General features: G+C 54.3%; 1 protein-coding gene across 1 annotated transcript in view; it reads left to right on the top strand.

Moving 5' to 3' along the window:
- The first annotated feature begins 15,819 nt into the window (after window positions 1-15,819).
- The window catches only part of LOC106814312 (growth hormone secretagogue receptor type 1-like), a 20,896-nt gene continuing 19,963 nt past the window's right edge, over window positions 15,820-16,752 (top strand). The window contains exon 1 of the mRNA XM_014818614.1: window positions 15,820-16,066. Within this exon, the coding sequence (XP_014674100.1) occupies window positions 15,820-16,066 (247 nt within the window). The remainder of the gene's footprint in view (window positions 16,067-16,752) is intronic.

Below are 16,752 nucleotides of genomic sequence, written 5' to 3'. Positions count from 1 at the left end.
CGGGCTGTCATATCGTATAGTGGTGGAAGAGGGCGGTATGGTGGGAGGCATGGACTAGTATGTGCTCGGCAGGGAGGGAGGCTGATGTGGATGAGGCTGATATGGTACGTGCGGGAGGTGGGAGAGGGGATGGGCTTCGCGAGGGGCGATTGGTACGTGCGAGGAGGGGAGAGTGATGCGGTTGGGAGGGGGGCTGACTATGAACGGGTGTTGAGAGGCGGGAGAGGGTTGATGCGTGGAGGGGCTGACTAGTATGTGCTCGCAGGGAAGGGAGGCTGATCGACGTGCCGGAGAGCTGATTGGCTACGATGCGGGAGCGGGGGAGACGGCTGATGGTGGAGAGGCATGATTGGTACGTGCGGGAGGGGGGAGAGGGGATGGTGGAGGGGCTGACTAGTAACGTGTGAGAGGGGGAGAGGGTGATCGGTGGGGAGGGGCTGCACTAGTCATGTGCGAGAAGGCGGGAGAGGGTGATGGTGGGAGGTGATAGTACATCGCGAAGAGCGTGTGGAGAGGGTGATGGTGGAGCGCGGCTGGACTAGTATGTGCTCGCACGGCGAAGGTAGGCTGATGGTGGGAGAGCTGATTGGGTACGTGTGCGCGGAGGGGAGATGGCTGATGGTGGGAGGGGCTGATTGGTACGTGCGGGAGGGGGAGCAGGGTGCATGCGTGGAGGGGCTGACCTAGAACGTGTGAGAGGGGGAGAGGGTGATGGTGGGAGGGCTGGACTAGTATGTGCTGAGAGGGGAGAGGGTGATCGGTGGGGGGCACTGACTAGTACATGCGAGAGGTGGAGAGGGTGATGCGGGGAGGGGCTGCTAGTATGTGCGAGAAGGGTGGGAGAGGGTGATGGTGGGAGGGGTGCTAGTATGTGCTACGCACGGAGCGGAGCTTGATGCGTGGCCGCAGACGGCTGATGGTAGCGTGCGCGGAGGAGGGAGAGGTGATGTGGAGGGCTGACTAGTACGTGCGAGAGGGGGAGAGGGTGATGGTGGGAGGGCTGACTAGTATGTGCGAAGGAGGGGGGAGAGGGTGATGTTGGGGAGCGGCTTGACATACTACGTGCGAGAGGGGAGAGAGGGTGCCATGGTGGGAGGGGGCCTGACTAGTACATGCGAGAGGGGAGAGGCGTCGATGGTGGAGGGGCCTGACTACTATAGTTGCGAGAGGTTGGAAGAGGGTGATGAGTGGGCAGGGGCTGACTAGTACGTGCGAGGGGGTCGGCGAGAGTGTGATGGTGGGAGGCGGCTGACTAGTACGTGCGAGAGGGGGGAGAGGGTGATGGTGGGAGGGGTGACTAGTATGTTCGCGAGAGGGTGGGAGAGCGGTTGATGGTGGCGAAGGGGCTGACTAGTACTGTCGCCGAGAGAGGTCGGGACGAGCGTTGATTGTGGGTAGGGGCTGACTACTACGTGCGAGAGGCGGAGAGGGTGAGGTGGGCAGGGGCTGACTAGTACATCGCGAGAGGGGGAGAGGTGATGGGGAGGGGCTGACTAAGTCATGTTGTACGAGAGGTTGGGAGAGGTGATGGTGGGAGGGCTGACTAGTATGTGCATCGCACGCTGAGGGAGGCTGCATTGGTGGGAGAGGCTGTTGCCGTACGGTTGCGGAGGGGAGAGGGTGATTGCGTCGGGAAGGGGCCTATTGGTACCTCGTGCCGTCTCGAAGGGGGAAGTGTGATGGTGGGAGGCTGACTAGTATGTGTCGACGCGAGAGGGAGGCTGATGGTGCGGAGAGGCTGATTGGGACGTGCGCGGATGTGGGGGAGAGGGTATGTGGGGAGGCGGCCTGATTGCGTACGTGCGAGAAGGGGGAGAGGCGTGATGGTTGGAGGGGCTGAATTGGTACCTGTGCGGGGAGGGCGGGAGAGGGTGATGGTGGAGGGGCTGACTAGTCATGTGCGAGAGGGGGAAGAGTGATTGCGTGGAGGGCTGATTCGTACGTGTGAGACGGGGGGAGAGGTGATGGTGGGAGGGCTGACTAGTATGTGCTGCACGGGAGGCAGGCTGGATGGTGGGGAGGCTGATTGGTACGTGCGGGAGGGGGGAGAGGGGATGGTGGGAGGGGCTGCATTGTACGTGCGAGGGGGGGAGGAGGCGTGATGGTGGAGAGGCTGTGATTGGTACGTGCGAGAGGGGGATGAGGGTGATGGTTGGCAGGGGCTGACTAGTACGTGCGAGAGGGGGAGAGGGTTGAGTGCGTGGCGAGAGGCTGATTCGGTACAGTGCGGGAGGGGGAGAGGGTATGGTGGGAGGGGGCTGACTAGATATGTGCTCGCACGGGAGGATGGCTGATGCGTGGAGAGGCTGCTTGGTACTGGGGAGCGGCGAACGAGGGTGATGGTGGGGAGGCGGCTGCATTGGTTACGTGCGAGGGGGGAGAGGGTGATGGTTGGAGGGGCTGATTGGTACGTGCGAGAGGGGGGAGAGGGTGATGGTGGGAGGGGCTGATTGGTACGTGCGAGAGGGGGGAGAGGGGTGATGGTGGGAAGTGGGGCTGCACTAGTATGTGCCAGAGTACGTGGGGAGAGGGTGATGCGTGGACGGGGCTGACTAGTAATGTGCTCGCACGGGAGGGGGCTGATGGTGGGAGAGGCTGATTGCGTTACGTGCGGAGAGGGGGAGAGTGCGTTCGATGGCGTGGAGGGCTGATTGTCGTGCGAGAGGGGGAGAGGGTGATGGGGGGAGGGGCTAGATTGGTTTACGTGCCCGAGAAGGGCGGACGAGGGTGATGTGCGGAGGGCTTGATTGGTACTTGCGAGAGGCTGGGGAGAGGGTGATGTTGGGAGGGGCCGGACTAGTATGTGCGAGACCGGGAGGGAGCGGTGCATGGTGGAGGGGCTGACTAGTATGTGCTCGCCACGGGAGGAGGCTGATGGTGGGAGAGGCTGATTGGTACGTGCGAGAGGGGGGGGAGAGGGTGATGGTGGGGGGTGATTGGTACGTCGAGAGGGGGGGAGAGTGATGGTGGGAGGGGCTGATTGGTACGTGTGCAGAAGGGGGAGAGGGTGAATGGTGGGAGGTGGCTATTGGTACGTGCGAGAGGGAGAGGTGATGGTTGGGAGGGGGGGGCTGATTGGTACTGCGAGAGGGGGGAGAGGGGTATGGTGGAGGGTGCTTGATTGGTACGTGCGAAGGGGGGAGGCGTGATGGTTGGAGGGACGATTGGTAACGTGCGGAGAGTGGGAGAGGGTATGGTGGAGGGGCTGACTAGTACGTGCGAGAGGGGGAGAGCGTGATGCGTGGAGGGGCCTGATTTGGTACTTGCGAGAGGCGGGGAGAGTGATGGTGGAGGGCTGATTCGGTTACGGTGCGAGAGGGGGAGAGGGTGATGGGGTGGGGAGGGGGCGATGTGATTGGTACGTGGCAGAGGGGGGGAGAGGGGGTGATGGGTGGGAGGGGCTGATTGGTACGTGCGAGAGGGGGGAGAGGGTGATGGTTGGAGGGGCTGCATTGACGTGCGAAGTGGGAGAGGGTGATGTGGGGAGGGGCTTGACTAGTACGGTGTGAGGAGGAGGGAGAGGTGATGGTGGGGAGGGACTGATTCGGTTACGTGCAGAGGGGAGAGGTGATGCGTGGAGGGCTGATTGGTCTACGCTGGCGAAGAGGTGGAGAGTCGGTGATTGAGGGGCTGATGGTACGCTGCTGAGAGGGGGGGACAGAGGTGAGGGTTGGAGGCGACTGATTCGGTACGTGCAGAGGTGGAGAGAGGTGATGGTGGGAGCGTTGACTAGTACTGTGCTGAGAGGGGGGAGAGGGCGTGATGGTGGGAGGGGCTGATTTGTACGTGCGAGAGGGCGGGACGAGGGTGATGGTTGGAGGGTGCTGTATTTGCCGTACGTGTTGAGAGGGCGGGAGAGCGGTGATGTTGGAGGCGACTGATTGCTACGTTGCGCGAGAGGCGGGGAGAGGTGATGGGTGGGAGGCGGCCCTTGATTGGTACGTGCGAGAGGGGGGAGAGGGTGTGATGGTGGCGAGCGGCTATTTGGTACGTCGCGACAGAGCGAGGGAGAGCGGTTGATGTGGGAGGGCTGTATTTGGACGTGCCGAGAGCCGTGGGGAGGTGATGTTGGGAGGGGCTGATTCGGTACGCCCCTCCCCCCTGCGAGTAGGGGGAGAGGCGTGAGGGGTTGGGAGGGCTGATTGGTAGTCGTACGTGCGAGAGGGGGGAGAGGGTGATGGTGGGAGGGGCTGACTAGTACGTGCTGGTGGGTATGTGAAGAGCTGACTATGTGGTCGTGGGGGTGACTTTAATTGTCCTTTCCCTGTCAGAGATCAACCATGAATAGAAATCACTGTGTAAGGTAATGTATGAATGAAGAGTATGTAATGATGTATCATATTCATGGTATTACTGAAGCCACACCAGATTTATACGTATTTTTCATTCGTTAGATCAGACTCATCGGACATCAGTTCTTGGCACTTTTTTTCTCTTACTGTAAAACACTGCTCATACATTCAGCTTTTATGCTTATCCGTGAATAATCGATAATAATTTAGATGAGAAGTGACTAGATAGAAATGAAACGTCATTTCTATTACGTAGATAACACTTATCTGTGAATAATCGATAAAGGAAATGATCTGTGAGAAGAATAAATCGATTCGGATGAGCCGTGCCTAGATGCACGATAAATTCTGTCACGTAGACAATGGTAAATTCTGCTGCATAGACAGCGTGGCTCCGCACGCGCACGCACGCGCGGCCGGGGTTGAGGCGGTGCATCAGGTGGTGACACCGCCCTCGTTCTTGCAGCTGCTTCCTGGCGTGGGAGCCCAGCATCGGCGCATTCTACGGACCGGTCGCCTTCCTGCTCCTCCTCAACGTCGTCTTCTACCTGCGCCTGCTCTGCATACTGGTGGCGCCCCCGCCGCGGCGCTACGGCAGCGAGACGGAGACGAACGACGTCACCGAGATCGACTACGGCGCCGAGGATGCTGCGGCGACGTCGCCGCGGCAACGGCTCGCGGCCGGCGAGTCGAGCGAGAGCTTCGTCGTCGACGGCGACGGCAGCAGCGGAGGTCGGCGGCCGGTCGTGCAGCTGCAGGCAAGCTTCGCCGTCACGGCGCTCTTCTGTCTCGCGTGGGCGGCCGGCGCGCTTGCCGCCGCGCGCCCGTTTGACGGTGGCTCCCTCGCGGGGGTCGACGCTGAACTCGTGTTTGCGTACGCGTACGGCGGCCTCACCGTCGCCCTCGCGGCCTTCGTCGTCGGTTCTTACGGCTGCGGCGGCGGCGGCGCGTGCAACGCCTGTGCTGCCGCGAAAAGCCGGCGACCGTCGCGCGGGCGCGCGTACGCACGCGCCGTCAGCCGCCGGGCCACCGGCCCGTGCAGCCGGATGCTGCACGAACGGCTACCGCGGTGCCGCGGAGGGGTAGGGAGGCGCCCGCGAGCGCCTTGGTCGTTGGCGGCGTCTCGAGACGGTCGTCGACGCGCACGCACAGACGGCGACTGCTCGCACCCGCGCAGCCCGCTGAGGTGGCGCCCCCGCGCCGCGCGGTGGCACGGCGGCGCGCTCGACGGACGCCGTCGAGTTACGCGAGCCTGCAGGCGGCGTGCTACGCCCGCGCCAGAACGAGGCATCGAGCGCAATACTGGGAGCAGCACGAAGCGGCACAGCAGCTGCAGCGCCTGCAGGCGCAGCACGGTCCCGCGCGGCTGCGGCGGACGACACGCTGCGACCTCACAGCTTCCTCGATTGCGCTACGGCGGGCGGCGCCGAGGCGCAGGCGAGCGCGTGTCGACGAGCGAGCGTCGCCGACGTTCTGCCAGCGGACGCTGCGGCGGGGCTCCGGGCAGCACAAAGGCGGCGCCCCCTGCGGTCAATACCGCAAACTTCGTCGGCGGCCGAAAGACTCGTCGACGTCGGGCTTACGTCGATCCGAGCGCCGGCCGCGACGCCACTCGGAACCAGGCGCTCGACGCCGCACGGGGGCGGCGCCACCGCCAGGGGATGGCGCGGCGCGACGGACAAAGACGCGGACCGGCGCGCAGCACGCTGGCCGAAGCCGCAGAAGCAGGGGGCGCTGCAGCTCGCGTCGTCAACGCGCAGCGGACGATCGCGACGGCGAGACGCTCAATTTCTCAGTCGGTCGTCGAGCGGGGCGAGCAGCGGCGCGAGCAGCATGGGGGCGGGCTCCGGCGCCGACGCGGCGTCGGGGCGCCCAGCCTCGGCCGACGAGCGCTGACGCCGGGGCGCCACGAGCGGGCAGGCAGCGCGGCGAACCGCAAGCAGCCGGCGAGCACAGCAGCGCGCGCAGAGACAACAACGTGCAAGCCCGCCGCCGCGCCGCCGGTGCCGTCATCGCTCGTCGTCCTCCTGCAGCAGACGGCAGCGCCCGACTGCGGACCGGCGCGCGCCACCCTCGCGGCCGGCGGCGACGCATGCCGGCGACGCGCGTCAGAAGGCGCGGGCCCGCAGCCGCCAGGCCCCGTCGCCAGCGGGAGAGCTCTCGCAGGCCGGCCGACCCGGCCGACGTACGCCTACGTAACCCGGTGCTGCGGCGTCGGCAGAAGGGGGCGCCGCCGCCGGCTCCGGGCCGCCTAGCGCGCGACATCCCGCGTTCGGTGAGCGACTAACGGCGGCTGGTCGGCGTGCAGGAGATCCCGCTCGTCGAGAGTCCGCAGGCGAGCACGCCGCGAACGGAGACTGCCGCGGCGTTCCTGCCAGCCGTCGCGCAGAGCAGAGGAGGAGGAGGAGGAGAGGCCAGGGCAGGAGCGCAAGAAGGGAGAGCGTTATAGCGACGGATCGCAAACGGGTGTTGTTTCTTTCATCAGCGTTGTTTTTTGCCGTGGATCGCGCGCGAGAGTCGTCTAGCGGCGGCCCGAGGTCGTAATGAAATGCCTGTATCGGGAAGAAGTAAACGAGTGTGAACATTTAAATTTTAGTCTTCGCACCTGCAGACTTCACGCCTGTAGACGTCATGGCTGCAGACATCACACGTGCAGACATCACACCTGCAGACATCACACGTGCAGACATCACACGTGCAGACATCACAGCTGCAGACATCACAGCTGCAGGCATCACGCGTCCAGACATCACACCTGCAGACATCACACGTGCAGACATCACACGTGCAGACATCACACCTGCAGACCTCATGCCTGCAGACGTCACACCTGCAGACGTCACGCCTGCAGATTTGACACGCACGCTGTTCAGCCGATTCACGCTGCTTTGTACTTCCCCCCTGACCGTGCTTCTCTCGAGGTGACCTCTGCTTTGTACTTCCCCTCCTCCCCTGACCGTGCTTCTCTCGAGGTGACCGCTGCTTTGTACTTCCCCTCCCCCCCTGACCGTGCTTCTCTCGAGGTGACCGCTGCTTTGTACTTCCCCTCCCCCCCTGACCGTACTTCTCTCGACCCACTGCTCTCTCGTTGACCAGTCTCAGCAATCACCACTGACGACTATGTGACAGTTCCTTCCTGGAAGCACTGCGTAGGGTCAGTAGCGGCCACTGTCCATTCGATTTCGTCGCCCCCTCAGTACACCCCACAGTTCAGTCTAGTAATTACCATTGCCCATATACTTTTACATGGTCAGCGAAATTTGTAACAGCTGCGTGACGGTTTCTGATGAGCCTTTTAACTTACATTCTCTACCAGGTGGCGCAAAGGCCGTATAGTTCGAATTGTCACTGTTGTGCTGTGTATAGGTCATTCTCGATATATTTGTTGCATTAAACTTTTACTAAAAGTGAGCCGGCACAACAGATATTGTTTAAAACATACTTTGAACGCAAGAGAATATTAATAATTATATATTTTGATATTTGATAGTTGATTTCATGAGCAGTACGGTTATTGTTGGCATGGGACATGCATATAATATATAGGTAAAAATACCAAACATGGTTTTGCGACAATCGGCTGTGTTCGTTTGTGATCCTTGCCAGGCGATTTTATGGGCGCCATACTATAGTACGAAAAAAAGTATTACTTGATAAGGTTTGGCTCACAGCTGTTGCCGTGACAATATCTATTGTCTCAAAATATTCGAAACAACAGTTAATTTTTTAACGGCAGGATTTTTCCTGACCAGTATTGCCTGTACACCCTTGGAAAATTAGAGTTTAAGGTCTTTTCGTTGACGGTGGCTACACCCGATTTCTGTCCTACAACTTTCCAACACCTCGTTGCGACATTACTTGTATCAATTGACGTACATATGACGTGCTTCCCTCGACAGCAGCTTTCTGTACGCCAAGGTGCTGGCAGTAAAATAGTAGTGCTGTGTCCTCGCCTTGTAAAAGTTTTATCGCTTGTAGGCACGTAATGTACAGCTATGCGAGTATTCGTGCCCCGTGTAAGAACAATATTTATAATGCTGTGTAATCAGAAGGGATGTAATAGGTCTTGAAGGTGTGTGGTGGTCTTTTCTCCAAATCAACGTTTCGGTGTCGCGTGATTCGGAGGGGTAGCGAGAAAACGATGAGAGAGCAGCAGCTAGATCTGCTCTCTAGATCTGCTATCTAGATCTGCTCTCTAGATCTGCTGTCTAGATCTGCTATCTAGATCTGCTCTCTAGATCTGCTATCTAGATCTGCTCTCTAGATCTGCTGTCTAGATTTATCATTTAAATCTGCTGTCTAGATCTGTAATCTAGATCTGCTCTACAAGGGCTGATCATGAGATTCCCGAAATGGAATCTGCAATAATATAACAGAGCTTGACGGATGGTTGTTGGTGATGCTGCTGCACACACACGCATACATACACTTGTTTATGTTTTTGATGATTGAATAGTTTAGGCTAAAGGGTTCTCATCGTGCGCATATAATATAATGGGTGTAGATACTGAGGTAATTGGGAGCGCATGAGGTGTGGGTGGTTATCGTGTTTAACGCTATACAGAATTTTCTCGGATATATATCACTGTATTCGCCGACCCAATTTTAGAAACTGCTTACTGATAAACTCGTGCGAATAACGGGAAGGGGACATACGAAATATCATTGTGAAGATCATGTTGTGTGATTGGTCGGTATGCTTGGGTGCAGTGACGTGTGAAAACCTGCGGTATTTTGATTGACGTCATCGTCGACACGGCAGACGGCAGCATAAAGGAATGTATAATGTGTAGTTTGCGTGAGTATATTAATCTTTTGCGAAAGATTCGAAATCAAAATATTTTTAGAGTGCGTCGATCTTTTCACGCGTACTCACGCGATGTCAGGGCTATTAGTTGTTTACATATATTTATTTAAAATGTTTTTTTATTTATTGTACATTTCGGGCGCACACGCCTTGTTAATTCATTCGCGAGCCAAGACGAGTGGAACTTGATTTCTCGTTTAGCGATTCGTGCAAGCGGAATTCCTCTACATGGCTGGTAGATGGCGCTGCGGTCGCAGGACGAATATATTGCGTCTGCTTGTCATCGGACCCCGAGACACGTGGAAATAGTTTCGCCGGCCCGGCGCTCGCGTGATTCTAAACTTCTTTACGACTCTATTGGCGGCATTTTTCTATTTAGATAAATGTTTTTCTCTTGGGATAACGTGTTCTGTTGTAGACGCGCGTCGCCGCGGTGAATGCTATCAGGATTTGAGCGAAAACTTTCCATCCGATTTTCCGTCGACTAAAACGCGCGGGATTGAGACAGCGATAAGCGTGTGCGTCTCGCCGCGACGACGTTGTTGTTCCGCCACTCGGAACCTCGCCGTAGCCATTAACGACGCTTATTAACGACGCTCGCCTCTTAAAAAGCGTCGTAAAGCGAACGCTTATGCCGGCGCGCGCGCGCATGCGAAAGCGTTGCTAAGTGGTCGTAAAACTCGTCTTCGTTACTTAATGGCTTCTCGCGTGGTCGTCGAGCGAGCCGGTAATCTAGCCGGCGTTAAGACACCACCGTGAGTGACGGACGGTGATCATGAATCCCGCTCGCTAGGTAGCTATGCTGGCTGCAGGATCATGTCCGGGCGCTTACACTATACTTCTATATGCACACACATACGTATATACAAACAAACATAAACACGGGCGCGTACGAAAGCACACGCACGCACACACACACACACACACACACACACACACACACACACGGGCGCGTACGCAAACACACGCACACAAACAAGCAAACAAGCGGTGCGAGCCTGGACGTGATCCCGCAGCCTATGCCGTGGTTTCCTGCGCACGTGACAGGCAATCTCATTCACGGCATACCCGCTAGGGTCGCGTTACCCTGCGGGGCGAGTAGCAGACGGTCGAATTGAGTCCGGCCTGCGTCGTTAGGGCCGCCAAGTGTGACTGAGTCTCGTCAACCCTAGGTAAATCCTGCGCCTTTTGGTTCTGTTTGAAATTTGAATACACTTTTATTCGTGGGGCCCGTTGTCAGAAACGTCTTAAATAGTTATGTCTATCGTGAGTTTAAAATGTAATCAATTTTGCACGACTGCGTCAAACGTTATGCCGTTTTAGACTTCTAGCGATGTCGTAACTACTTCATATAACTGTTTCCTCTAACGGCGTCGCTGGCGTTTCAGGGGTGTAGTGTTCATACCCGAAAGAGAGACTTCTGCCGATTTCCTGGTAGCATACACTCGCACACATTACCATCAGTATTAGCTCGACTTTTTTGTGTGTGTGAGGGTGAATTTGTTAAGTAACTGAGTTTCTTCGAACGTTGAACGTGGCGCAGCGCGGTGAGGGTGATTGCCGACGATTCGACGTAACCTCTCACAGAATCATGAATTAGTTGTGACGAGTGAACGAGCGTATTGTATATATTTTTATATTCACGAATTTATGCTCGCTCTATCGCCACTCGTCGGAACCCCTTCCCTACCCCTCCTTCCTGACTGTAGATTCGTGCGGTGTTTAATGGCCGGTTTCGGGCCATGGTTGTGAGCGCTTGTGTGCTTGGCACGATGTTATCTCTGTAATTTCATTAGGCACTCTCTTTATTATTCGTGCTATCGCCGCGCTCCCGTCGTTGTAAATAGTTGGTCGTCTGCCACATCTAGGCATTTGGGCGCGAACCCCGCCATTGATTAGAAATTTAGAACCCACATCCGCCATTGTTTAAAAGGGGCCATTATTTTAAATTTCCGGCGGGCTACCGATATTCAGTCATTGTTTGAAATGCGCTAAATCTTTAAATTACGGCGCTTTTTTTTTTTAATTCCGATGTTGTTTAAACAGCAGCTTCTGCTTACTTTTTGCCGTTGTTTGAACCCCGCTATTGAAATGCCGCCACTGTTCGTAGCATTGTCTGCCATGCGAGCGGCATCACTGTGATCTTCTTAACTGCAGTAATTTCGCGCGCAGTAATCTGTTTCTCCTGCTCATCTACTGTGAATTCTTTCTCCGCGTGTGCGTGTGTGTGTGTGTTTGGTAGCCATGTAAAGTGAGTTCAATGACCAGGAATACAATAAATTTGTACAGAATATATCTTCACTCTTTTTCATTTGTTCTATATGTTGCATGTGCATTGCTTTACACGCATCATATCGTATTACGAGTGTGTTCCCTATAGTCTTAATATCTCCGTCTATATAGGGAATGAAAAGGGATCGGCGGTGGGGTACATTAGAAGCGATCTACCACGTACGTATTATTATGAGCTTTGAGCAGATGGTATTACACTCCCTCCCAGCCCAGCCAAGCAGTGCTTAGTGCGGTGGAAGACAGTGTACCCTCGGCGTTTGTGTTCGGGCGTTTTAGTTATCGCGTTTCCAAAGATTCGCAAACGGTTTCTACAGATAATTTAGTATCGTAAGATTTTCTTGCTCGAATTTCTTCTCAGTGTTTCTGTGCATAATGGTGTTTCAGTGTTTGTGGCGGCCGGAAAGTGGATATACGCAAAGTCTACATTTCAGCTTAAAACCACGCAATTGCTCCGTTTTGCCTGTTTCGCAAAAAAAAAACATTTTTACCTAATGGATAAACATTTTTATGCTCCTTGTTCCTTGCAGTGTATATAGGCGATAGCATTGCAGTTTTTCTTCTAAATAACTCATGTTGATTCGTGGGATTTTCGTCTGGTCGCGAAGGGAAAGTGATTTATAGCTGTAATGCGTAGAAGATGGAGACGTGAAATATTGACATGGTGGCTGATGGTCCGGTAGCTCAGGCATTCGCATTTGTTACCTCTGACTTGCCATTGATAGTGATGGTAGATGAATGGAGTGGATATATAATGAGACGTAGAGTAGGACAGAGGCAGGGAGAGAGAGTGCGCGCGAGAGAGGGCGAGTGAGTAAGTGCGAGAGAGAGAGAGAGAGAGAGAGAGAGAGAGAGAGAGAGAGAGAGAGAGAGAGAGAGTAATTGACTGGAACTAGGCGAGACAAATAATAGCTGGAGTAAAATCGTGGAATTTGAAAAGTGGATCATGTTTCTACATTTAATAGCTCGCCGTTTCCCACTAGTGTCGCGTCTACGTGCGCGAGAGGGTGTGTGCGTGCACGTGTACGTGCGCGTGTGGGTGTGTACATGCGTGTGCGCGTGTACGTGCGCGTGTGGGTGTGTACATGCGTGTGCGCGTGTACGTGCGCGTGTGGGTGTGTACATGCGTGTGCGCGTGTACGTGCGCGTGTGGGTGTGTACGTGCGCGTGTGGGTGTGTACATACGTGTGCGCGTGTACGTGCGCGTGTGGGTGTGTACATGCGTGTGCGCGTGTACGTGTGTACATGCGTGTGCGCGTGGGTGTGTACATGCGTGTGCGCGGGTGGGTGTGTGCGTTCGCATGCCTGTGGCTGATAATCGCAAATTCGCGCAGGGTGGCGCATCGCTGTATCATCCACGATCATAGACATTCGCCATATCGCTGGTTCCAGGTCGGATTCTGGTGACACAGCCGTGCGCGCTAAGGCAGCTGTGCTTGCATGATAGAAGCGGCAACGTGTATATAGACAGATGCCAGAAAGACGCGTTTGCCCAGCGTGTGTAATCAATCGATCAAAATCAATCTATCGCCTCGCTGCGGAGATAGCAATGTGAAAGATGTCTTCCCTCGCAGCTAGTGAAAATAATTTCTAACGAAAACTGTAGAGCGCGTATGTGGGAAAAAAAATTGAACTATTCTTGATTTAGCTGTCGACTTGAAAAGGCAAGAAAATACTTTCTCAATTCACTCCACTTACTATTGCCAAACGATGGAGTACGAAGTCAGTCTAACATTACTGCAAGAGAATAGGCTGAAGCCATGAACTACCACGCGCTAAGATAAACCCTCATGCAGTCATTACTGCCGTCCCGGTCTAGCCAAGAGTCTGGAACGATAGGCCTACTACTAATAAATAATAATAGTAACTTAGCTCTCAAAATGCACTGTTTTTGCACTGTTGAAAACAAGTATGAAATTAGTCACACAACTAGATTTGACCATTGTGAATACTTTCTGCTATAGAATCCCGTCGATCGCGTCCCCTGGTGTCGAGTGGCGCCACCTGGTTATAAAACCTCTTTAATTTGCTCATTGGTTTCATAGAAGCAGAATCATTGTGCTATAAGCTACTGTACAGTGCCGTTCATAGCATTTATGATGAAAGTAGGATTTGGCCACTGAAATTACAATAACCCCAATAAATTCGTCACTGTCCCACAACGCACAACGTTAATGAATTTCTTACCAACGTTCATGTTGAACGACACATTCAAAGTGTAAATTTATGTTTAATTATTTCATCGATATAAGGTGATCACTTCCGCCGACCAGAGAAAATAGTACGACGTCGATAACGGTTAAATGGCAGAGTAGAAAGGGCAGTCGTTGCGAAATACAAATAATAGAGCCTATGAATAGTCGGTAAGGACTAAGCACTAATCGTTAAACTCGGATGTTCATATGTAGTAAGTACTCATGCATATATGCTTCGCTCTCTCGTTTTCTCGCTGTCCCTCCCTTCTTTCCCTCCTTTCCCCCCTCTCTCTCTTTCTCTCCCTATCTCTCTCTGTCCCCACTCTCGTTCTTGTGCGAAATGGTGCGTACGTGACTGCTGAGCTAACGCACAGAGATGTTGTGTCACTTGATATGCGATATACATAGATTGCGTGATCATAAATCTTACTTTTGTTTTCGACACTATCGCATCAGCAGCTGCCGGAGGGATTGTGCGAACTGTGATAAACAGAGTGATGGGCTTTAGCGCACACAAGCATCTTCATACCATAGAAGAGAGAATATATCAATGCTGGCATATGTATATATGTATATACAACTACATTAGCCAGCCGCTAAATTCATTAGGCTCTCTGTGTTCCGATCATAGCGTGAATGTTACGCCGCGGTCCATTAGCTAGAAAGGAAAAGCGAGTAAAGTGAAATTAGCCTCCCCAGCTCATTATCTCGCTAAGTTGCACACCTGCCATCTAGCGGAGTTCGTTATCATCATCGAAATAATGCGCATTACACACATTCGTCTCGAATTCAACGTTGTTATTACGCGCGCAGTGCAATGATTGTCATCGTTAGAAGTTCACGCGGAAGAAATGCTCTCGTATAAACGTTTTTTCTATTGAAGAAATAACCACTTAGTATAGACCTCGAACGCCGCCGCCGCCGCCGCCGCCGCAACTGAGTGGCCATCGCTGATGGCGAACAATTATAGGAAAACGATAAGAAAAGGTTCCGCTGGAAATTTCGCGACGTATAAAATAAACGTCGACAGCGAATTACGCGGTTACCTCCCACAAAAGCAGAATCTCGCGCGAAATCGCGAGCACGAGAAATCTCGCGGCCGCGCGTCGGTCGCGAGTCGCCTTCGTAATTTCCAGAATCCTTTCGATCGGCGAGGACGTACGTATGGGGGCACGCGCTCCCACCGCAGGCTACACGCACACAGCGAGAGACGCGTGCGCACACGCCCTCTCTACGCATCGAGTCGCCGAGACGCTGCGCCTGCGATCCGCGCGCCTGCGCATGCGCGATGAACCGCGAGCAAGGCAAGGCAACCGGGGAAGTAGGGGTGTGTCCAATCAGGCTGCTCGCAGCGCGCGCACGTGACCTGGCAGACGACGCGGCTCGTCAAACATCGCCTGCTCGTGCCGGCCGACGAAGTTGTGTCACGTGAGAGCTCCGCGTGAAGCTATACCGAGTTCTATTGACTGCTAAGAATTGACGCCGTATAGCGGAGTACCGCCGCAACGCGCCGCGGGATGTGTGTACATAATACTACACGTAATGAGTGGTTCGCAATGAAATGTACAGGAGCGCGATGCTTTTTTTCTGAAAAAGGATCGAAGGAAAATTACCGGGTTACTGCGCCGTGAGTATCTGGCTGGGTAAACAGACAAGCGGGTTTATAATAATTTACTCCGTTTGAACAGTGCGGTGATGAAAACTCCTCATCTTCTAAAGCCCGAGCGAAAAGGTTTTGCCGTTAAAGGAAGTATTTCGCCCTAAACATACGAGTAGAAGTAACAGCGTGGAGATCGAAGAGAGATCGCAGAGCAATCGAGACGTCAACACGTTCCTAGGTTCAGCACTCGATCGTCAGTAAGCCGACGGCAAGCTAAGAAGTCTCGTAAGCGCTGCGTCGACGACAAGATGTTAGGTTGCGTGCGTGCTAAATATGTCACGCGATGACGATATAAATCATAAAACATTCCACGGAGAGACGCGGAAAGGAAGGCGGTAAGAAGAAGACCCGACACGCGACGAGACGCAGCAGATACACACCCGAGGCTGCGTGAAATAATCCGATATAATCCCGCGCCCGTCTCACCGGCGAGATAAAAACAAGTTCGCAACCGCAAAGATGGGCGGCCTAGCGACGACCAACGCAACAGCCAACGGCACGTTCCCGCCGCTCGCCGGCATCGTCAGTGGCGCCGGCGTCGGCAGCAGCAGCGGCGGGGGCGGCGGCGGCGGCGGGATGCCCGTCACGCCGCCGTACATCGTCATCGCGGCGACGTTCTTCTACGCGCTCATCTTCACGATCGGCGTCGTCGGCAACTCGCTCGTCTGCTTCGTCGTGTCGCGCAACAAGGACATGAAGAACTCGACCAACTTCTTCCTCGTCAACCTCAGCATCGCAGACATGGCCGTCATCGTCATCTGCATGCCCAGCTCGATGGCGGACATCTACTCGAAGGAGGTCTGGTATTTCGGCTACGTCATGTGTAAGTAATATATCTGGTATTTCGGCTACGTCATGTGTAAGTAATATATCTGGTATTTCGGCTACGTCATGTGTAAGTAATATATCTGGTATTTCGGCTACGTCATGTGTAAGTAATACATCTGATATTTCGGCTACGTCATGTATAGAAATGGCATCACGCGGTTGTATGGAATATCGTGGTTACTATTGCTCTTTCGCTTATACCAGCACTCTACGTGTATCCAAGTATCCTGTGCCGTCATATACTTCCAAAAGGAAGGGTTCTTTTCTTCTTTCATGTACCGCCACCATGATATTAAATTAAATCGGCATAACTGCGTTTTTGCCGTACCAGGCCAAGCACTACCCCCACCTCTCTCGCTCTCTCTCGCTCTCTCTCGCGCGCCCGCTTTCTCTCTCTCTCTCTCTCTCTCTCTCTCTCTCTCTCTCTCTCTCTCTCTCTCTCTCGCTCTCTCTCTCTCTCTCTCTCTCTCTCTCTATCTATCTATCTTTCTCTCTTTATCGCTTTCTCTCTCTCTTTCTCTCCAGTCTCTCCCTTTCTCTCTATTTAACTCACACACGCGTACCCACGCTCGAAAGATACACAAGCGCATATACGTACACGAACACACACACAAGCACAAAAGTATACGGATTTTTACCTGCTGTGATTTTAGCTATAATTTAAACGATGGGACGCGTTGG

The sequence above is a fragment of the Priapulus caudatus genome, unplaced genomic scaffold (genome assembly GCF_000485595.1).
Source record: "Priapulus caudatus unplaced genomic scaffold, Priapulus_caudatus-5.0.1 Scaffold903, whole genome shotgun sequence".
NCBI classification, from domain to species: Eukaryota; Metazoa; Priapulida; class Priapulimorpha; order Priapulimorphida; family Priapulidae; genus Priapulus; species Priapulus caudatus.
This window is presented reverse-complemented; position numbering and strand designations above follow the sequence as displayed.